Source organism: Metopolophium dirhodum, chromosome 1, assembly GCF_019925205.1.
Source record: "Metopolophium dirhodum isolate CAU chromosome 1, ASM1992520v1, whole genome shotgun sequence".
Classification (NCBI taxonomy): domain Eukaryota; kingdom Metazoa; phylum Arthropoda; class Insecta; order Hemiptera; family Aphididae; genus Metopolophium; species Metopolophium dirhodum.
This window is the reverse complement of record NC_083560.1, coordinates 113,990,853-114,015,456: the sequence shown is the minus strand read 5'-3', so window position 1 is coordinate 114,015,456 and position 24,604 is coordinate 113,990,853. Positions and strand designations below refer to the sequence as shown.

Here is a 24,604-nt window from a genome sequence, read left to right as displayed (position 1 = left end):
GCATAACGTATGTTCGTATATATTTAAAAATTTCGTATTATAATGTTGACGATTTTGCCTGATGATAGCGATTTTAGTGATGAAGAATCATATATAGAGCAATTATTGGAATAACTAATTTTATTATATTATATTATGATTTATTTTTATTTTATGTATAATATAATAATAATAATAATATAATATATATTTGTAGATTGTTTTGCAATTATTATTAACAATTAATAAATTGTATGTATAATATATGTGTTGAAATAATGTTTTATACTAATATTTTTTGAAACCATTTTGTCCCATCATTCGTATAATAATAAATGAATATTATATACCATGTGAATAAATTAATTTAAGAAAACGCGGCAACTAGTTTTGGAAGTATGACCCCTGAGTGGAAATGGCCGCTATAGTTGCTTCGGTCACGGGCCAGTTTTCGTTTAGTTTTTTTTTTTATTAAAATAGACAAGCCCGGCTCAAGGGGTAGGCAACCTAGGCCCACGCCTAGAGCGGCACTTAAGCTGCACTTTAGTAAGAGGGCGGCATTTTCAAAATACTGATAATATTCTATTGTTAAGTGCGGCAAAATTTGATTTTGTCTAGTTCACTATTTTCGCTTGAGCCGGTCCTGAAAATAGAAAATATACAATTTGTAGCAAAATATGTACAATAAGCAAATAGGAAAAGTGATGGAGACTCTTTGTTACGTATATTTAAACATTTTTGTTCAATGTAATTTCATCCATTCGTCGTAATCTATTTTGCCGAAATTACTTTCGCTGAGATGTCCTAAAACCAAATTCCATGTATATACATTCATTTGTTTTAGAGTTACACCAAAAACCAAAATTCCCGTTTTTTTAAATATTTATGTGATTTTTCCTGGCGCTTTTGAAAACTTTTGGAAATTTTAAAATTTGACCTCCCGAATCACCAAATTGATTCACTTTCCCATCGAACAAGATACTGTTGAAGAAAATCGAAGCAGTTTTACTGCCCCATACCGTAATAACAGACACAAATAAAAAAAAAAAAAAACACAAATCATTGTAAAATCAATACATTTACCGTGTTCCACTCAGAATCTAAAAAAAATATTACACTTGTTTAAAATAATTATATTTTCATTATATTATGTATATAATATTTATAATTTTCACAATATTTTTAGTAATACAACTTGATTAAGCCGGTAATTTTTTTGAATCCTACGTATATTTCATTTGGTTCTGGATTTCTCTTATTTTTGTACAACAAATGCAGGAAAAACCACTAGGTTTCCTTTCCCCGTAGCAATCCAAGAATTGACCCAAGGCGTATATCAACGCAAAGCTCAAACCACTGGACGGATTGGGCTGAAATTTGGCATTCAAATAGCTATTATGATGTAAGCGTCCTCTAAAAAAGAATTTAGGGTTGTAAGAATACAACAGTGGCGCCATATATCAAGTAATACGTAATTTAATTATACAATATTGGTTTTAAAATACAAAACTTACGTACTTGATATATGGAACAACAACCAGTATTATTTTAATGATCTATAGATCATCTATATGAACGAAAAATACCAGTCATTTTAACAAAAATATAGATTAAATTAATAATATCATTGTTAATATTCAGTCAATAATATGCTTATTGATACTGAGATAAAAAAATTGTTAAAATAAGAATTAACAAATTATTTGATTTAATATTTGTTTTTGTTTAGTTTAACTAATATTTCATCTTAGTATCAATAATATATTTTTCGACATTTTGTTAAGATAACTCAGAGTTTTGTTTATTTTATCAAAGTGGTTATTATTGAACTTAACTAACATATACTCAGTTTAATAATATTAAATAATTGAACCAATAGAATATTTATGATTTTAAAAAAGTAAGTATAATCAATTTAATAAACAATCAACTAATTTTATAATTGTATATTATTGGATTAAAAAAATGAAATTAATTGCATATTTATTTAAATTTATATTTCGTAGATACCTAAATACAATAAAATACTTGTATAGTCTGTAGATGTTCTATTTACTCGCAAGTATGTATAAACACAAATTATATACATATAATCCAGAACCCACTAACATACAAACATACCATTTTTTTGTTTAAGTGAAAAAATAACCAAGTATATTATTATTTATTGTAATGAATATGTTTATTAATAATTTACATAGTCAAATTTATTTATAAAATAATAATTATAATAGGTATTCATATAAATATAATTAAAGATACATAAATTAAATAAATAACAATATATAGGTAAATTGTTATATAATATTAGATAATGGAGGAGGACCCATATTAATAATAAAAATAATTATATACAAATCAAACAGGGTTCCTATATATATCCTATATATAATAAAGATAGAAAAATTATAATATATAATAATACGTTACATAAATATAACAAAATAAGTATATATGAATTTGAAAAACTATTAGGTTGGTATCTAAATAAACATAATTAGGTATTGTGTTATAGCATTATCATATACAAACAAACAACATTCAAATCATAAATTATAATAATATTTAACTACATTTAAAAATAAAATAAAAATAAATGTAAATAGGTACCTATATAAACATCATTTTTGAAAATTATAATTTATAAATATTTTTTAGTATGATAGCTAAAGGTAAAAAGAAAATAATTATTTTAATATGTTAATCAAATGTATAAAGAAAATAAATATTTTAATAATAATAATAATAAATGGAATATGCCTTAGCCACTAAGTTCAGAAGTAATTTGTCATACTTTGTATGAATATTATAAAATACTTTTTGTAAAAAATAACCATATATCCTCTGATTCGTGTGGATATTCAACATTGAAAACGTGAAAAATTTTGAAGCAAACATCAAATGCTTTTAAAATTGTAAAAGTCATATATTTGACTAATTGACTATCAAAATATATTATAATTTATTTAGGCTCAAATAATGTACCAACAATCAATATGCATGGTTGGATAGGGCTTTCTTTCTGTGCCATTTTGTTTAAAAGTGCTTCCATTTCCAATGCTATTACAGTAATTTTTAGAACTGAATTTTGCGAATCTTTGATTCTATATTTTGTAAAAGATTTTTCCCGTTCTCATCTCTAGTTACTTTCCTCGATGAAGGTATTGTCACACTGTGTAATAAGTACATAATTATTAGATATTTTGAATCTTTAAAATACAGTAATTTAATAAATGGTTAGAACTGAGCTGAATGGTAGGTATGTATAATCTCAGGGGCGTCATTTGGAATAAAACCATAGGGTAGCAACATTGGAAAACCTATGATAGATGGCTAATTAGCTTTATCAACCACCCCCCCCCCCCCCCCAAACATTGGATTTATTTATTATTTTTCAGTTAAAACATTTATTTATTTTAATTCATCAATTTTTAATTTTTAAAATACACAATTTTATAAACTATTGCAAGTTCAATTGTTTTTTTAATTTAATGAAGAATTATGCGACGTCCATTCTCTGTGGCATCAAATTCTTTTATAACTTCATCCTTGTTAACTTCTAGGTTTCTGAGTATATAGAGTATTTTATATAACTAACATAACAATACCCTTTTATTTTTTATGATTTATTGAATTTTTATGTGTAGCTCAGGCTGAAACTAGTAATTTTAATTCAATTTATATAACACTTAGTTTTTAAATTAATTATTCACATAATTTTTCTATTAATATATTTTATTGTTTAAATATTGCCTAAAAATATAATACTGAACACCAGAAGATAACCAGTTGGTTTTTTTCAAAGCAGGATACTCTGTCATGTACTCAACTATAGACTGTCCATCTCTTGATGCAATTTTGTTTAAGCGTACATGAACAGTTATATCCCAATTTTCTTTCACCAACTTCCAAGGATCACTAGAGTTTCTCAACCACTTCAAATTTTCTTCAACATCAATCTAAGGGTTGATGTTGGTTGCAAATCGTTGAACCCCAATAGTCGGAGAAGATGGACCAGAAGATGTTGAACTACGACGGGACACATTAATGATTCCCGATTTTCTGTAGTCTCTCCTTCTGTTGTTCAGACAATCTAGCAACTTTCCTTTTGCTGCCCACTTTAAGCCAGGACCATATGACAGATAAGCAATGAAGTAAACTGCTGTACGCTCTTTACTAAAAATAGTTGTGATTTGATAAGCTAATTCATGAAGCCTAGATGATGAAACCCGCTTATTGACATCATCTCTTAGCTGTTTATTAATGATCAAATTACATAAGCGTCTACGGCCTATGCAATCCAATAATCTCTTTTCTTGATATGTACCTAGCTAATAATGCCTTTCCTTTGTTAGCACTTTTAAATAGATCTAACAGTTCCTAAATAAGTAAAAAAATTATTACTATTGAGTAATCATATATTTTTATAAGAAATATATCTAGTGTTTATAAGATTTAAATAATGTAGGCATAATCAGTTTTAACATTTAGAAAATTTAAAATTGATTTTTAATTAAGTTATAGATGGAACTAAACTAACAATTAGGTTAGATTAGTAAAAAGTCTGGTAAAAATATATAAATTCTCAGTTAGGTACATGTGTAAAAAAGTTATAATAATGAAAATATTATTATATCTTTATGAAATCATTGATTAATTTTTATAACTTATATATTATTATAAAGTAGGTCAGTTTCAGAAATGTGTGGGTACCGCAAATAAAGAAGTCCTCTGAAACACCTTAAGAATTTCTTTAACATTATATTAATATGATATAAGACTACTATATATTATATTGTTTAAGTATCTATATTATAATAATTATGCTCCTTTATGATGTTACACATAATACTTGTTAAGTAAATAATAATCAACTGTATTTGCATATGACCTTTGTGAATCGCTTGTTTCACCAATTTCATTATTTTTAGAGAATGCATCAAAATCTTGAACACATGCAGTTCTTTCTACCTGCAAACTACTTGATGAAGTTGATGCAAGGGTTGATGCTGTTGTATCCGGAGTTGTATCCTAAAATTAGAACACATTTTTAAATAGTGCTGACTTACTAAAACTCTCAAATAACTGAATATTTTACTCACAATTAATGTTAAAGGAGTATGCTGATCATTGAAAATAATAGTTTCAGGTTGTGATAACTCAAGAAGGATACTTCCAATATTTTCTTGGGGTTCAATATCAAGTGTGTTAAGCTAAAATAAAAATAAAATTCTTAAAAACTTTGAATAGCTAGGATTTTATAACCTTAATTAGTTTTAAACAATTAAAATTAATAGTTGTTAAAAACATCCATACTAAATTAGCTGTCCCTTGTACAATGGTTTTCCATTCTTGTAAATTTGATACTAAACGGGCTCTATGCCAACCATTGGGATTAATTCCTTTATCATATCTTCCGTTAATAATAATAATTTTTTCATATTAATATCATTTTCTGAGAATACATGAAATAAATATGTACATTTGAAATTAATACCTATTATAATGTAGTATTATGTAAACAATTGTGTAGTAATGCCATATTAGACTATTAGACCTATAAACAAATAAGTTAAGTTCAATCAAATTTAGAATTTAAGTTTACAAAAATTTGTCAAACAACGTTTGGTAATAACAAAGCTTGATGGCTAGGCGATAACGGATCTCATGAATCATGATCTGTACTATATGCCCGTATGTACAACGTAAGTTCAATAGGTTTATATTATAGATATATATAATATTATTGTACAGCAAAAAAAAATGTAAAAAAGTGAAACAAAATAAAAATAAAAATAATTTTTTTGTACAAACAACCGCTATATAAATTTTAAGTTAAGGCTATTGGGTACCGGTCAATTTTTCCGTTAAAAACTACTTATTTAACTTCAATTGTTCTGATCATTGTATTGAAGCGATAAGACTTCTGAAAATGTATATGAATTCGGCATGAAGTCTACTTAAGATCGGTCGGATTACATTTTTTAATTTTGCCCTCAAAATTCCACAAAATAGATCTCAGTTTTTTGAAAAATATTAAATTTGTAGTAGTGTTTAAAAAACATTTTTAAGTACAACTGAAAAAGTGGTCCGACCGATCTCAAGTAAACTTCATGCTGAATTCAAATAAATTTTCAGAATTTTTATCGCACCAATACAACGATCGGACTGATTGAAGTAAAACGAGTAGTTTTTGAAGGAACAATTTTACGAATCCTAAACAGTAGCCGTGCGTATCAGACTTGTGCGTGTGCGTACGAGAGTCGCCCCGGCTGGTTTTTCTAAGAATAAGTTGTGCGCTCTACGATAATGCGATATCCGGTTTTATACACAAATAGGTACATTATTATTTTAACCGATATAAACAATAATATTATTGTGAATGAATTGAACTAATGAAGCTTGATGCAAAACATTATAAAATATAATTCTGTGGTCGTTTTTTCGACGTTATTCGTCAAATAAACAGCAATAACGAACCACGTTTTATTTTTATTTCCCGTTTATTTTACACGTTTTCAGTTATAAGTTATAAGTAATTGTGTTTTTGTTTTAATTATTGATTGTTTTAAATTTAATAATAAACATGGAAAATTGTACGATCAAAAAAAAAAAGACACCGTTAAGTAGAAGAAGAAAAAATAAAGGAAATTCATTGACACTGTTACAGAACCAACAAACACCTAAAATTGATATGGTTAGTAGCTCTATACAACATAACATTTTTTATAGCATAACAATTTCGATAAATTATTTATTGATATTTTTAAATTGCACATTTTTGAAATTGTTTATCCAAATACGAAAATAACACAATAATCAACAGTGCTTGATAATGTGTTTTTGTTAATTTTTATAGAGCATACAAAATTCAAAAAATGTGAATGTGCCAACAACTGCTCATAATTTTTTATCTCCATCAACGTCTAGGCAAAATTTGATTCCACATAAGGAGATCCAAGTATGGAACCAGGATCTACACAGGTGCCTGGTTAATTATACTACACAAATTACTAGATATTACGAATCACGGAAAAAAAATTGACCTATAATAAATTCCAAATTAATCATATCACAATATTCATTAGGTACTTATAAGTTATAACGCGTTTTACATCAATAACAAACCGTGATACTGTCATAGATATACAGGATGTCCCACCGAGATCTAACAAATGTCATAACTTTTGCTATATACAAAATTTTAAAGTTTTTTTTTAGTTATATAATTTATAGTCACTCGTGCTACACGCATAATATACAAAACATTATTTTTATTTTTTAATACTGAAAATAAAAAATTTAAAATTTGATTTAAAATGTTTTATATAAATTTAAAATAGCCAATTTGTGAATATGATTATAAGAACAATTTTGACGGTAAAAACATTTATATAAGTCAAGTAGTTTATTTTTTAGAATTTTTTTAAATATCTATAATTTTTTTATTAAATTATTTTGGAACGTAATAACATTTTTAAAAATATTATTTATGGGAATTTGCTGACATGAGTTTATTTCTTAAATTATTTACTTATCACATGATAATATCAATTTTTGTCATACGTTTAAGTAGCAGTTTTTATTTTGTCAGATCTCTGTGGGACAACCTGTATAATAGTGTTCTTTAGAAGTTTCAAGTACCCACGAATAATATTATACAATCACAACAAAATAACTAAAATAATTATTCTAGGTTTTTTATTATGCGATTTCGTCCAAATTTTAACTTAAAATGACTATAAAAATAAACTGTCCTTCTGTAAAATTCGATCTTTAAATGCTTATAAAAAAAAATTGTGCCTATGTATTTTTAATATTTTTCAACTGCCATTGTAACAATATATCAGGAGCCTCGTTTAAATTTTTTACACTTTTTGGCCCAACAATTAAAACTTTATTGATATTCATAGAATAAAAAAATAAAAAAATTGTAATATGAAATTATCCGTGAACAGCTCAAAACTAGTCAAAATATTTTGAACATTTTACCAGGTATAAGAATTGATAAAATAAACACTCAGTGAATTTTTCATGTATCTACAATTATTCGTTTTTGAATTACAACAAAATAAAAAAATCACTACATGAGAAATCAAATGAATATCCAATGTTGTAAAAATTTGAATTTCAAATGCTCATAAAAATTTAATTTGACATTCTTAGACATTTTTTTTTTTTGATAAAGGTAGATAAACTTATGTGGAAGCTTGAATTACATTTTCATATCTTAGGTTTAAAAATAAAAATATTTACGAATTCTTAACTCAAAATAGTTTGTTAATTTTTGCGATTTTTCCATATTTTGTCAATTTTAGATTCTGAGTGGAACGATGAATGTATTGATTTTACAATGATGTGTGTTTTTTATTTTTTTAATTTTAATTTTTAATCTAATTTTTTTAGAAACCTTGTTGATGATAGTTTTGAAAACGATTTTTTACCGTTTTTTCCAGAAACTATCATGGATGATAGTTGTGATGGTTACAATCTTACATTGTCTTTACCCAATGATTTGGATGATGAGGATAACAATAATAATAATAATGTTCTTACTGGTCGAAGAATTACTAATGTTGAATACTTTTTGAATAGTTTACAATCGATTAAACACGAATTATTCGATTGTAGTATTCAAATCTTGTCTTCAAATTAGAAATATAAAAAGGCTTTTTTTCTGAATTTCATTTTGAATGCAACTTATGCAGAAAAAAAGAAGTAATATTTTCCGAACCTCCAGACATAATAACACCTTTGTCTATTAACGCTGCAATTGTTACTGCAACAGTAAATACTGGTCAAGGATTTACAAACTTAGATCAATTTTCGTCCATATTAGATATGCCATGTATAAGCAATAAGACTTATCAAAAATTCCATCAGGTTTTATCTAAACAAACCAAAAATAAAGCATGGGAATCTATAGAGCTGGCTGGTTAAGAAGAAGCAAGACTTGCTGTTGAAAATGGTGACATAAATATTGATGGTATCCCTATGATCATTGTTGTGGCAGATGGTGCCTGGTCGAAACGATCTTATAAACGTAATTACAACGCAACATCTGGTGTTGTAAGTATTATAATATATTATAAAATATTTTTATATATTTTTATAATTTTTTTATTACTTTAATATTATTAATTTGTTTAGGTATGTATTGTAGGTTATCGAACAAAAAAAGTATTGTTTATTGGAGTTCGCAATAAATATTGCAGTATTTGTCAAAAAGTTTGTGCAAATAATAGAGACCCACCTGTACATTTGTGTTACAAAAATTGGAATGGTACTAGTACAGTGATGGAAGCTGATATAATAGTTGAGGGTTTTCGACAGAGTATTCCAATGCACAATATAATTTACCACAAACTTATTGAGGGCGGTAAACCAGGATTACTAAGAACCAACTTAAAAGAAAAACGATTAAAACTGAGGTAATCACATAATTTACTTTTTAGTTAATTTGTTATTTTAAAAAATGTCTATTGTCTACTATTTATTCAATATTTGTTCCTAGGTCTGCTGTAACAAACGCTATTAAACATCGTATGAAAATAGATTTTCCTATAAATTATAAAGTTGCACTTTTAAAAGAAGACATAGATAATAGGCCATATCATGTTTTTGGTTGTCATGATAAATGTGCTAGGTTGTTAAAAGTCAAATTTAAATTGATTTATAAATACAATTTTTTTAATGTTTAGTTATTTTTGTTCTGGAGTCAAACCAGGTGAAGTAAATCTAATTCCTGAAATGGAACAATGTGGTCTATGGCAAGATATAATTTAAGCGAAAAATCTTGTTGCTCACCATAGTGAAAGTTTAATTTGTTTTGTAAACAATAATTGTGTGGAAAATTACAATAGTATTGTAGCTAAGTATACAGGTGGTAAACGAGTTAACTTTTCGTTAAGAAGTATAAACAACTTTTTTAATTTTAAATAAATGCATTTTTACAATTATTTGTGTTAAATTTATTATATTTACTTTTTAGGATCGTACCAGACTCGCTGTGCTACTGCTGTAACAGCATATAAATATGGACCAAGTTATATTAGACACCTCCATAAAAAAGCCACTAATTACAGCCCAGGAATGTATACAAAAAAAATTATAAAAAGAAATATCGATTCACGAAATAAATCGACCCAACGGAGATTGCTTTTTGGTCAGACTGTAAGGTTCGTTTAACTAATTCTTAAAATATTTAGTTAGGTTCCTTTTTTTTTTTTTTGATACCGTGGACAGGGAGGGAAATATGAAGTACGTAATAGTTATGTACCTATAATAAACTATAATAATTAACTTCATAGTTTAAAATTGTTTACAGAAATTCAACCAAAAGAAACATTTCACAAGGGCCAGATGAGGACTATGGAGCCGTTCACACTGAGAGTGAAATAATTGAAATGCCATACGAGGAATATGAAACAAAAAAAGACTGTTTTTTAGATAAGTTATAACTCTCATCTACACAGTTATAACTGTTAGAATGAAATACAGTGGACCAATCAAAAAGCGATGAATGGCGACGAGAACGAAAAATAAGACTCACGGCTTCTAATTTTGGTAAAGTCACAAAACTCAGAGACACAACTTCTCGTGCAAATACTGTAAAATATATTCTCTATGAGTTGTTTCGTGGAAATTCAGCTACAAGGTATATTAAATATTACATTTTTACCTTTTAAAAATTAATTTTGGTTATAATAATGACTGGTTAATTTAATTTTATTTCATTTAGGTATGGCATTCAAAATGACCCGTTAGCCAAAGAATCATTGGAAATGAAACTAGGAGTAAACATTATATCATGTGGTCTGTTTGTTGACAAAAAATCAAAATTTTTAGCAGCTAGCCCGGACGGTTTGATTGGCAATAATTCCATTGTAGAAATTAAATGTACAGCGTCAATAAAAGATTTTACACCTCAAGAAGCTTTTGAAAATAAAAAGTTGAACTTTATGAATTTTATTGATGGAGAGTTAAAATTAAAAACTTCTCATGATTACTATTATCAAGAACAGGGGCAATAACACATAGCTGATAGAAAATATTGTTACTTTGTTGTATGGACGCCTAAAGGTATAATATAGTTTTATATTATTATTATTTATTTTAGATCATATTATAATATTACTAACTGCCCTGACCCGGCGTTGTCCGGGATTTAGTTTGCCAGGACTGAGTAAAATAATATTTATAATTTAATTATTTTACCCTAGGAATGATTGTTGATAAAATTACAAAAAATAACGAATTTTATATGAAAATCGAGCCTCGTTTAACAAAATTGTACATGGAGTGCTTGCTTCCTGAACTAATTAACTCCAGGTTTGACAGAGGACTTCCTTTAAGGACTGATTTATAATATTTTGTTTACTAATATTTTGTTAAAAATATGCTCGATGACACTTTATCAGTGTAAAAAATAATATTGATGTAAATTACTTATAAGTTTTTATATATTATAATTTTTGAGTAATTTTAAAGTTATTTTGTAAAAAATATAGTTTGTTTGATATCTACTAGTATTTAAATTAATACTTGCGTCGCGGAAGTAATGCGAAAGCTGTCCCCGCGACGCCGTCGGTTCAAACAGAAAAAAAAAAAAAAAAGTATTTAAATTAATAAAACCATTTTAGGTAAGTACATATCTATATATTTTAAAAGTTTGTGTAATGAGAAAAATTGAAGTTTTTAATACCGTCATAATAATATGCTCCAAACAAATGGTTGGAAAAAACTTACATTTCAAAAACTGGGGGTAAATTTTATTTCAGAAAAAAAGTCTTTCATAATCGTAAATAAATAGATCCTGTAAGAAAATTTGTTTTATATTGTAACATGTACGTAAATACGTCCGTGTACTTTACCTATTGCCCCACGGCCGATAACCTATATAATATTAAGCAACGCACGATCACGACGATTAGAATCCACGGAAAACGAAAAACCGGTTATTATATTGTTTTCATTGTCATCAATGAAGTTCGGGCCGCGACCAGCGCCTGCATGACGGGAGGGTGTAAGATAACAACACTCACACTAATATTCACTTACTACGTACACAACGACAACGCGTAACACTGAGAAACTAGAAATTGCCTACCTACAACTCCTTGATTACGGCCGGTACCCAATCGCCTTAATAAATCTGTGAGCCATTAAATGTGTGGGCCCTTGGATGTGCTCTCTTTCCACTTACTCCGGGCCTGTATATGCCTATAACATATCAAAATTCTAAAATGTGTTCAAATATCAAAACATCCTAAAATAATAAAAATATTTTTTTAAAGGAAAATAATTCGAAATATAAAATATTTTACATTTTTATTTCAAAGTTTACAAAATAAATTTCTATCCTACTCTGCAACTTTTAATGTTTAAGTTAAAATATGCAAACATCCACCCTTTAATAGTAAGCAGTAACTAACATTTAAAAAAATACATATAATTATTTTTATAAAATATTACCTACTTATATCATATTATTATTTTTAATACTAACATGTAGTGAGTTTGTTAAAAATATTTTGGATTACAACTGCAACAAATTCACTTTTTTTTCAATTACCGTGCATTTACAATCTCCTAATATTCAAGTGAAAATATTGTAATATTGTAAAATAAAGATCCACATTTTTAAATATATTTCTTAAATTAAATTTTTAAATATACTACTTAAATTAGAGTTGAAAATCAAAACTTTGTTTTTACTTAAAAAGTGTATAGATCCAAAAAAAAGACACTCATTATAAAATCAATACATTCATCGTTCCACTAAAAATCTAGAGTAAGATTATTTTTACAATTTTTAATGATTACATTTTTTTATTTTTATTAAATGCATTATTCCTTTTGCTAAACTAATTAGAACTAAATGTATTCTAAAATGTTATTCTATTGTACAAAATATGGGGTCTCTATAGAACAAATTTACCTACTTTATGGGTAGATATTTTTACTTGTGTGTAATAATTTTTTTATAGTAGGTTATCAAATTTAGAAATTGAATTATGATTTATGATGTATTCAATAAAGGCCCAATTTAGTTACTTATAAAGTGGAAGGATTAAAGTCAGGTTCCTGTTTCATTTGTTTTGAGACAACTTTGTCTGGCTGTTTCAAATTTGCTATCAGTATATCATCAACACCCCAATTATTTTCATCATAATCTGGTGTCTCATGTTCGTTCAAATGCTTTAGCCAGATCACTTTTCTCCGCATTTTTTTATCACAATATTTGCACGGATAACACATGTTTTTTTCCATATAACTAGAAAACAAAAATGTTAAGTAGTTATTTTAAACATTTTGTAAAATTTTAACTGTAAATAATAAACAGAAATGTCCATTTAATCTTACTTCAAATCTGCAATTGGAATATCTTCTTCTTTTGTAATGGCTAGCTTACATATAGCAGCGTGGCTTATAGCGGCAGCTTTACTCAATAATATTTTGGTGCAAATTCTACATGCCCATACTGTACGGTAATTGAAATGTGATTGATCGTTGTCACATCTGACCATAAACGGAGGGCAAAATGGTGTTTGTTGAGACACGAGTTTTGGGCGCCCTCGACGTTTAACTCGCTTTACAAATGTTTCTTTTACATCTGGTTCTTCTTTTACATAATATGGTCCTTTTTTTGCAGTAATTAATGCGTTACTTGTATGTGGTTTCACATCCATAATGTTTATTTTAAGTATAATAAAGTATGTAGGTACCAAATCTGAAAAAAATAAAATATAATATTGCACATTTGTATATTATGGAAATGTTAAATTGCAATTTCTGATACTGCCTTAAATAATGTTATTAGTAAGCAATTTGTAATTTATAATTTATACTTTGGATTAAAATATATAGAAAAAATAGGATATATACATGTATATATTAGAACACAAAAGTAGTGAAGTGATAGATTCTTATTACAGGTGTTAGTTAAACGTGTACATTAGACGCATACATAGAAGCATAATATTCAACTCCTTTACAAATTAATTGCAGACTACCAATTTTACACGAAACATGGTTTTTTCGAGTGTATTTATTTATGTTACATACTTATATATACCAATCGTTTACAACAATGTTTTTCACTTAAACACATATTGTTTTTTTGTTCTTATCAAAAGGCCTAAGCTTTTAATACATTTTATGTTTTTATCTTGGAAGTTAAATAATAATAAAATGAATCATTAACTCATTACTTATGTGTAATATAGTAATATACAGTAGTCACTCGATAATTCGAAATTCAGTGGACCGAGTTAAAAATTCGATTTATAGAGGTTTTCGATTTACCGAGTGTTCGAATAACCGAGGGAAAAAAAATTAATTCGAATTAAAGAGAGGTGAAAAATTGTATTTATGTATGTATATTTATTATACATACATCTTATTATATTTTACATATTATTAAAGAAATCTGTTATTTTTTTTGTGAAGAATTGTTGGCCACAATCTGGTCCATAGCGTTGTCTAACTTACTGATAGCATTGAAAATTGTATCGCATCTTTTTTCGTCCATTTCAGATTGCTCAAAAAATTGACGTAATCCTGACATAAAAAATGTTGCTCCTTTTAACGATTTGACAGGAACAAACACTTCTACTTTACGGTACCCATATTGCGACTGACTACGTTTTATTCAATTTCAATAACGGTTTACCCATAGCAGAGGTTTATTTTGGTAAAATGATACAATTTAAGTATAGATTAGGTAGGTAAGATACGATAACATTTATAAACTACGATAATATTTAACCATCGTCGTTATTAGTTTCATTACGAGTACGTTAAATAGATTGTACATAATCTTTCTACATATGAACGTACATATACATAATCGTGTTTAAAGAAATTCAAATAATAGAGATTCGTGAAAAAAAAATTCGAATTGTAGAGTGTGCCTCACCGACAGACATTTCGAATCATCGAGGGGACCGGAATACATGTACTTTTTTCTAATTATAGAGGTTTTCTCAGGGGACATAGCGTTTAGTTTGATTTATGGAGTTTTCCGAATTATCGAGTGACTACTGTACTTTAGTATATTTTTTTTAAGGAAAGAGTCTAGAATTATCCAAAGTAATGTGGCCAGTAACCTACGGTGCGCGTTACGAAAACGGGCGAATGATTCTATCGCCTCCAGAGGCGTTTTTCCGGTAGGGCTATAGTAGTTTAAATATCCCTACCGAAAAAAACGCCACTGGGGGCACTAGAATCATCCGCACGTTTTCAAGACGTTTTCATACTGTAACTTGTAAATCCATACAATTCCAGATGCAAGCCCCCGACCCCCCCCCCCCCCCCTCCAGATACACGCACAAGTTTACTTATGATTTTCTGTTACGTCAGCTGGAAAAATTGTGCTTTTTGAGGATTGCGTTTCAAGGGTTCATCATCATTTTTTATAGTGAATGAAACAATCACCTATGTATGTATAATTTTGTAAGTATTAAAAAAGAATTTCGGGTACATGAATTTTGGTTATTACGTGAATTTGGAATGGTATTTATAGGGCCAGAGAATCGATGTCTAAAAGTCAATAGATTATAAACTTTCACAATTTTCTAATTAAATGTAATTTACTAATTACATAGAATATTATATTTGTTGACTTTCCTTCGATGATTTGGGTATCATTAACTCGGACAACTAATGTTAGTGTATCTCTCATATTTAAGCCATTTTCATAAAATGTCTTTCGTTTCAAGCGTCGAATTGGATTAAAAAATGAGGTTTAAATATCCTGACACCCATCACCTAATCGTCCAATACTCATGAAACGAGCGAAAATACTAATTCCCCTTTTTAGTACATGCCTATACTAATGTAATGTAACGTATACCGATTTTCCCGGTTCTATCTAAAAATATCTGGTGTTATGGGACCTTAACTGTTACTAGCGCGCATGGTGGTTTTAATTTTAAACTACGGACTAGATAATATGGTATATATAAAATGGTAAAATTGAACCACCATTCACGCAGTAAAAGTTAAGATCCTATAACATATGGTATTAATTAATTCTCCAAACATTTCTCCAGTGTGTATGTAAAATCTAAATTACCTGTAAATAACTGGACTTATTTTTCTTGTTTAAATTACTTAATAATTTAATTTAATGTCCTGAATTATTATGTATAATTAGTTTTAAGGTACCTAAAATTAGTTTAAGAAATATAAATTTGTCTTATTCGTCTTCAGTAAATAGGTACTCAATTAGTATCAAATTGACCAATTAACCGTTTATTGGATATAGCTAATATTTTAATATGTACAATATTGATCCTTTTAATAGTTTTTACGAATTTAAAACTAATGTGAATTTAGCTAAGATAAACAATTTTATTGTAATTGGACCTTGTGTCCGTATGAATTATATAAAGAAACAAATAAATATTTACGTGTGGTTGTGTTTATAATGGTTATTCAGCAACGATGTATGTCTGTCGTAACGAGCAGTAGCATAGCGCTGGGTGGTGACAAGTAAAAACAATTGACAAGACGACGAGTAAAGCAAAATACGTGACGACGAGTTCGGCGTTATCCCCCAATGTGATGCCGCCACGCCGGAACGCGACAGCCAATGCATGTCTGCATTTACGGCGGCAACAGCAACCAGGCATACCAACGTGTGGACGTCAATGGTCTTTGGCTAACTATTTAGATATCACGATAGTCAAAAGTGTGAATAAAAAATTTAATTTGGTTACGAGGTATTGAGGTCGAGTGTCGATACCATAGTAAAAGAAATAAGAAGTATGCTCAACACGAACCGTGTTTTTGTTCTAGTTCGCGCATGTGTATCGCCTTGTGTTTTTGTGCATACTGCATTGCATATTAAGAATAAATGTATACGCGTGACGTCACCTTGTGTTTATAGTTGGTTTCACACATAAACTATAAATTGCCCCTTAAAAAAATATACGTAGTCTTATCATTGAGCATACTTCTTATAGCGTTTTTCACCACTGCACCGTTGCACCATGGTTGCACTCCTACAGTTCACTGATAACCATACCAGTGCAGGCCGGTGGAAGTGTAGATGAAACATAACCTCGTTATCATTTTCACAGTATGGTAGTTGATAATGAATAATGATAATGATTTGGAAAAACCCGCGCTTCAATTATTATTTATTAATTTCAAACTGCCGTCTGTTACTGCCTACTCTACTATAACTGTTCTACGTTTCAAATTGTCAACTCGAACAATTATAAAATGACCAACCATAATTTACAAATCGATATCGATGGTCATTTGTTGGGCCACCAAACGTTTTTGTTCAACGTGGAAGAATCTGCTTTATACAGCAAGCTGGTAAACATATTGCATATTATATTTTACTACGACTAAATCAGCCTTGAAGTTGAGATTGCTAAAAAGTTAAGCTGTTCTGCTCATGTACAATTAATTAATTTGGATAAGTCAATAATGGGTAATAAGGGTATCTACCTATACAGGTAGTATTATTGTTACAAGAAAATATTTTGAAGGGCCTAACAATCTGAAAAATAATTAGATTGCTTCGCACTCATTACATATTTACATGTTGAATATAACAACTTAAGTCAAAATAGAACGTTAGCAGGTTCTCATTATATTATTTTCTTTCTACTTAACTAACAGCAAAAATACAATAATATTAATCATAGGCGGAACTAGTCAAATATTTTTGGGGATGCATTAATTGTTAAGAATTCTCAGACCCCAGATCCTTAAAACTGTATATACAGAATATTTTTTAAACGTGCCTACCCCATATTTTCCTTTAATAATACATTTATTCCAACTATGGTTTTTAAAAATTCTAAGTACCTATACCCAAAGACTGTATTTTCCAATTCCTGATATTTTTTATACTACTTAAGGAGTATTCTGTGGCGACACAAACATCTATGTTTCATACTAAGGATAATTATCCTTAAATATGGTTTTTTTCATAAATATAGGTAAGATAGCCGGTATGTGTATTGTTAGATGTAGTACCTATCCATTATACTTATATCATTTTTATAAATAATTTATATTGATAGATCAATAGTTATTACTAAAATGTTCATATCATCTATGGCCCAAATCTACTCTACCCATTACCATAGACAATATTATCCTTTGAAAACAAAGTTTTATAAATCAAAAAATACTCTTTAGATAGGTACATAAAAATTCTCGGCTTAATAATTAAAAGTGAAAACGGGGGTTCATATTTGAAAAATAGTCACAGGATCATCCTTAAGTGGTACGAAAAATCTCAATTATTCGAAAATATGGTTAAGTCTATTTCTGTTAGTTCAGACATCAAGACAGCATGGTCTATTTTTCTGCTCTCTCAAATTACCTAAATCAGTAATGCCATTACAATTATTTTATTTAGTTAAGGGCTTTTTAACTCTGGCTGATTTGAACTACAAATAGAACAACTTGAAGCTAAAAGTTCTAGATCATTAATTTATTGTAAAGAATTTTTTGTTTTTTAAAATACCATAGGTAGGTAGGTACTATATGTCTTAATAATTGTTTAATATTTACGATTAAGAATGATAAAATATTGGTAGTAATATAAAAATTGAAATATTCAATGAGACCTGTAGAATATTACCCTCTAGTAGTTAAAAAAAAAAATTATAATATAGGTATAAGACTAGTATGTGCACTAGACTGTTTATAAATTATAATTTAATATTTATAAGACATGTGCATATAAATTATAAATTATAACTACAAATTACAATGGTAAAATCTGTTTTATCAATATTATCAGACTATATCAGTTTTATCAGGTAAATGATAAAGCCCACTGTCGACTGGAGCTCGTGCAACTAGCAATGCACTCAGTGCAAAAATCTGGCCGTGTAGTGAGGTGAAACATAAAAAATGTCAACCAGTGTGCACCAGTATTCCAGATAGAACAGCCAACAGTGCAGTCGGTGCAGTGTGGTGGAAAATGCTATTATACTATATATATATTATGGTCGATACTACATTATAAATTATAATTAAATAATATAAATAATATAATAATAATAAATCGGTATACTTCGCGGATGAGCTGAACTTTATATTCGACGTGCTGAAGAGTGCTACAGAAGTGTCATGACATCAGGAGATATTTTTACCCTAGAGAAAATTGAAAAATCATTAAAGGTCATTTTAAAAAAGACGCCACACTCCTACACAGCACACACATGTCTCCATCTTACAATCGTACAACAATAAATAAATTATAACAATATAATTAATTGACCTAAGTCCTAAGATCAAACTTACAGGTAAAAACATTATCTGTTCTCGTTGATTTTTTACAATACTTTAGTTTTTAAGCGAGTTGTGAGTATTTTATATTTTAATAGTTTAAATACATACTTATAACTACATCGTAAGAAACCAACGACAGAACCTATAAGTTTGATAATAAGTCAATTCACTCTTATATTTAAGCTAACGACACAAAATTGGATCTTCTGAACTCAAATTGTATATGTTGTATGTTTGTAAGACGGTGACAGTACATGCAGGTGGGGAGTCCTCTTAATAGATGTACAAACAATTTACAATTTTTAATTTAAAATTTGTTATGTTACGCACTTGTAAGATGGAAAAAACAAATGTCTGTGTAGTGTCCTCTTAAAGGTTCGGGTTTAAAAACTAAGTTAAATGTATAATTTAAACTTTTTACATAATTGTGAAAACATTGCAGTTTCTAGTACAAGGGACATTGATACTTGATAGTCTAAATATTTTGAATTAACTTTCTAAATCCTAAAATCATCTTCTATAGTTTGTCCATAAATATGTTTATTTGCTATGCATATATTGTTTCTATGATACAAAAGAAGCTTAAATTAATATACTAATTGTGTATTTATTAACATTGCAACAATTTTGGATGAATTATATTAATTGTGTTGCTTCACACTTGTGTATTCCTGGATTCAAGCAACAATTTAAAAGTCCTTTAAATTTAACTGTTTTCAATGTAAAAAAATAAAAGTACTAAATTCTTTAATAAATAGATTCATATGTGTCAATATAGTTAGAGCATAAACTATTAAAAACACATATTTTATAAATAAATCAAACAAAAAGGTTATTCCTTGTGAGTTGTGACACAAATATTTTTACTGCCTTTTGAGTTTGTATAGCTTAGGTATTGTTCATAATTAAATTGTTGTTGTTGTTTTTTTTTTTTTTTTTAGTACCAATTATAATTAGTTTTAATAATTATATTATGCTATAATATCATTACTATTTGATAATAATCTATACTACTTAAATAGTTTAAAAAAGTAAACATTGAATTTGATTTATTATATTATAATATAATTTTTTACCATTATGTATACTATTTTACCTAGTTTATTTTAACTTTATCATCCTACTCAATCATTGATTTTTGTGACATAGTAGGTGCTGAATGCCTTAATTTGCAATATATTTTAGTAAGAAGATGAAATAATAATAGATAATCAAATCATACAAGCCCATTGCTTTATAATTTATTAGCCTTCCATTATTCATTGTTCTTTTTTTCATTCAAAATAATTATTACATCAATATAGTGATTGTTATTCTATCTAATAAATAATAAACTATAAATGCAACCAACAACGCACAGCATATATACATGGGCTCTTCAACATATAAATGTATTAGATTTTTATTTTTAATTGGTTGGGTATTACTAATTAATCGAGGTCACACTTAACATTTAATGAATTTAATGAATCAATAGTGAGCTAATAGTCCCTTATACAAGATTAAGTGGTCCACGATTGGTCCATTAAATTTAATAATTGTTTATACAACCCAATATTAAATAATAATAAGGCCACTGATAAAATTAGTGAAAATAAACTAATGTTAAGTTTAATAATTTTTTTCGTCTTAGTTTACAGTTAAATGACAAAAAGTATTGGACCTACAGAATAAAAACTGAAGTACGATAATTTAGCACTATAGCTTTCAGCTATATTCAACATAATAAATTATGTATGATAAAATGTATCTAAGCATTTTTAGCTTATAAATATTTAATATAGTTGTGATTCACTTAATCTTTTATAAGACATTTATACTTATTTGTTGCAATAATATAAAATATCATGAAAGACGCTTAAACATTTTAAAAAACAAAGCCACAATGTTTTTACATACATGTGTAACTACTTAACAACTCACACTCACATCCCATCTTTAAACATGAATATTATCTGTATTGAATAATATGTATAAATGTTTAGTACATAACACAATATAGGTACTTCTCAGAAAAAATATTAGAAGTTGTTATCATATAATATAAACTACAAGGACATGGGATTTTTATATTGTAAGTATTCTTAAGGTATTTTCTACTCTTGGTTGAAGGTATTCGATTATATAAATAGGAACAAATGGACATCAATAACAATATTAGTAAGAAAATGTCCTAGTTTGTCGCTTTTAACAATTGTTTGCGGAAAGTACAAGCTGGGAATTAGCGGTATGGAGTTTATAGCTAACTAATAGCTGGTAATAGTTCCCCTATAAAATAATCAAATTTACTGATGCAAATCAACAAATTCTTAAAAATTTTGAAAGTTATGAAACTAGAACTAAGACGTAATTTTTACATGAAATCTCCAAAATGTTTCACTTCATTAACATACTATAAATTGCCAACAAACAAACTCACCGTTGTATTTAGCGTAGGTATATCGTTTCCACTGATTTTGTTTCAACTTCACAAGCTTTTAATTCCGTCGAGCCTTAAATTTAATATTATATAATATTATGTATATATATTTAAAATTAAAAACTTGTGTTGTTAGGAGGTTTTTTGTATTATGTGCCAATCAATATCGAATAAATCTGAATCTTAAAATAATTTTGAATCTTCCAATTTTTTGTAATAAATTAAACTAATTAGATATATTCAAAATTTGATATTTAACATACCTGTGGGTATCATTATTAGTAGGTACTACTATACATAAGATATAGGCATACATATTAATATCATGATATTATTGGTATTTTAATTAAATGATTTATAATCTATTTTAATGATTATATTATTAAATGTCATAATCATATTATAGACTAATAAATTATGACTTATTATAAATTGATTATTTTAATAAATAATTAAATCAAATATTAATGCAGTCCAAAATGTATGCTAGGTCAACCATATTTATTAAATTAAAACTCTGCTTTATCGATACCTACTTACCTAAAGTTTGAACAATATCTGGCTGAGTCAACACATTTTAACACAACACACCGTGTCGCCGGAAATCATACATTTCAGTTGTATTATATTTAGTGTTTACGTTCCAAATTGCTTCAGCATAAGACTAAACAATGAAAATATATTATATTACAACATAACTGATGAGAAAATTGTTTCAGAAAACATGTCAAGCAAAAATGAATAAACTTTCAAACTGATAAGATATCAACAGATAACAATCAAGTTAGATAAGAACAGTATTCTTATCTATCTTAATGGACAAAAATCATGGATAATCACATAGCCTTTTCCACCACACCGCACTGACTGCACCAGTGCATGTTTCTTTGTCCATTGGTAAAATTAATGTGAACCGAGTGGACTTTTTTATATTTCAGCTCAATGCACTACACCAGTTTTTGCACTTAGTGCAGTGATAATTGCACGAGCTCCTGGAGCTCGTGCGCCTTATCATTTTCATGATAAATACCAAAGTACCCTTAAAATAGTTTATTATCTTTTTATATATCGGTGATAAGTATTGATTTTGTGTTTCATCTACACTTGCACCAGCCTGCACCCAGGACGATTATCAGTGACCTATATCAGTGCAACCTGGGTGCAACATTGCGGTATGGTGGAAAACGCTAACAGATATCATTATTATCTATGACAACAATAGATCTTATACGATAGTATAGTATTAGTAAAGAATCTTTCTTTATAGTTGTGCTATAAACTAATGGACAGCTCTTAGAGGAAGAAGTCGGGGGTATATAGAGTGAGCGAGAAAAGAAAAAAAAGTAGTAAAATGTACACTGTTCTTTATGCGGTGCTCCTTCACTACTTTATGTTGTTTCTCTCTCAGTTATAATTTGGTTATATGATTGCCTAGCATTGGTGGCATGGCGGCGTGAAATGCGCTGTCCATCAGTTAATAGGTCTGTGGTATAAGGTCTATGCATAGACCTTTTAATAGTAGACGGCTCATATATGGTCGGCGGGGTTGGGAGTGCGGTCCTTGGCAATTTGCGTTACAGGGATATATATCCAGCGCGACGGTAGTGGCACGAAGCTAATTAACAAAAAATAGCGGAGTAGCCACTAACTTATAATAACAAGAGCTAGAGTTTTACCATTGAAAAACCGTCTTAATTTATGTTAATCCAATGTCCAGCTCTATAGGGCAAACGGCTGAACATATAAAGTCGTATAAGGTACCAATCGATCAGAAATATTGTGCAGATGGGAACAGAGGAACTCGCTAGTAGATTGGTTAGATGGTTTATAAGTTATAAGCAAAAATGTTCAAGTACTTTTAAGACCGATTTTAAGTACGGAAAGAAAATATCGTAAATGTCTTTCCGACCCACCGATTATCCATCCCCACTACTCTCATCGCGACGGCGGTGGCGACGACGTACGACGATTGGCGATTGAGACGGCGCGGTCTCTCGGATGCCGTTCGCCAGCAATCATTTCGTGTATTGCTGACGACTCAACGACTGTGATTGTTTAGTTAATTTGTGATCCAGCGCGACGGTATTATATTATTATTAGGGCTAGGATTTATATGCAATAACAAATTGTAAAATATGCATTTTATTTACCAAAATATGCAAAAACAAATTTTTAATTTACTATCTTACCGTCTGTTTTAAAAAGTCACTGGAAAATTCTTCAACAAAATTACGTACTTGACCCTTTCACTTTGAACTTTCGGCATTTTATAAAACTTAAATTATTAAGTATAAATGTTCGCACGTTTACGCAACACACGACATACTAATGAAATAATTTTGTACTGTCTTACTTTATAACAATGTGTAAGTAATTCTATCAGTCGTCCGACCAAAATAAGATTAGATAGGTAATATTTATACTATATATTTACGACAATTCAACGGATAAACCAAAAACTAATTCTCAAAAATCTATAAAAATGCAATTATATGCACTTTGTTCAAAATATGCGAAAATATGCAAAAAAAAATTTGTTCTATTTAAACGAGGATAAGCCAAACCGTGGACAAATCCGACAACCGATCAATTTGGACTTAAGGAAAAAAACATGCAAATGCATATAAATCCTAACCCTAATTATTACGCCGAAAACTTGTAACAATTTTAATAAAAAAATTAACAATCTGGTGATTAATTCATTACCGGTGGCAACAATTAAGGTCGATACCAAATCATATGCTCTTAATTCTGTGATTTGCCATCATGGTCCATCTATGACTCAAGTCCATTGCACATCAATTATTAAACATAATAATAAAATATGGGTTAGATGTAACGATATGTCTATAAGTATGGGACGCTGGCCTCGTGCTGGAAAATAAGTTTACATTATAGTTTTCGAAAAAAAAACTAAGATAGAAAAAAAGATATAAC

The 24,604-nt window shown here is 28.4% G+C and overlaps 2 protein-coding genes and 1 pseudogene across 11 annotated transcripts in view; 1 reads left to right on the top strand and 2 right to left on the bottom strand.

The window, feature by feature from the left end:
• LOC132951716 (52 kDa repressor of the inhibitor of the protein kinase-like) overlaps positions 1-3,031 on the bottom strand; it is a 7,946-nt gene extending 4,915 nt beyond the window's left edge. The window contains exon 1 of the mRNA XM_061023647.1: positions 2,965-3,031. Coding sequence (XP_060879630.1) covers positions 2,965-3,031 — 67 coding nt within the window. The remainder of the gene's footprint in view (positions 1-2,964) is intronic.
• LOC132936184 (uncharacterized) lies at positions 2,241-24,502 on the bottom strand. 10 transcript variants are annotated; one of them, XR_009663419.1, is made up of 9 exons: positions 22,208-22,385; positions 21,668-21,740; positions 19,031-19,110; positions 16,395-16,649; positions 13,345-13,711; positions 13,036-13,255; positions 5,082-5,192; positions 4,855-5,010; positions 2,241-3,151 (listed from the first exon to the last, which is right to left on the bottom strand). XR_009663419.1 is itself a non-coding variant. In XM_061002877.1 (6 exons), the coding sequence occupies exons 5-6, from the start codon at positions 13,668-13,670 to the stop codon at positions 13,036-13,038; spliced, it is 546 nt and encodes a 181-aa protein (XP_060858860.1). In that variant the 5' UTR covers positions 13,671-13,711; positions 16,395-16,649; positions 19,031-19,110; positions 21,668-21,740; positions 22,208-22,385; the 3' UTR covers positions 12,238-13,035. The 10 variants fall into 10 exon arrangements, 1 of the variants encoding a protein (XP_060858860.1); XR_009663414.1 differs by lacking the exon at positions 2,241-3,151 and adding an exon at positions 24,374-24,502 and having other exon boundaries at positions 4,173-5,010; positions 22,208-22,331; XR_009663417.1 differs by lacking the exon at positions 2,241-3,151 and adding an exon at positions 12,089-12,201 and having other exon boundaries at positions 4,173-5,010.
• Positions 9,366-11,347, top strand: LOC132951713 (uncharacterized; annotated as a pseudogene).
• Positions 24,503-24,604: the final 102 nt, after the last annotated feature.

Bases quoted from the DNA above. Each gene is read 5' to 3' on its own strand.
- LOC132936184 (XM_061002877.1), bottom strand. From the start codon at position 13,670: ATGGATGTGAAACCACATACAAGTAACGCATTAATTACTGCAAAAAAA. The intron at 13,256-13,344 runs GTAAGATTAAAT...TTTGTTTTCTAG, and splicing joins ATTCCAATTGCAGATTTGAA to TTATATGGAAAAAAACATGT.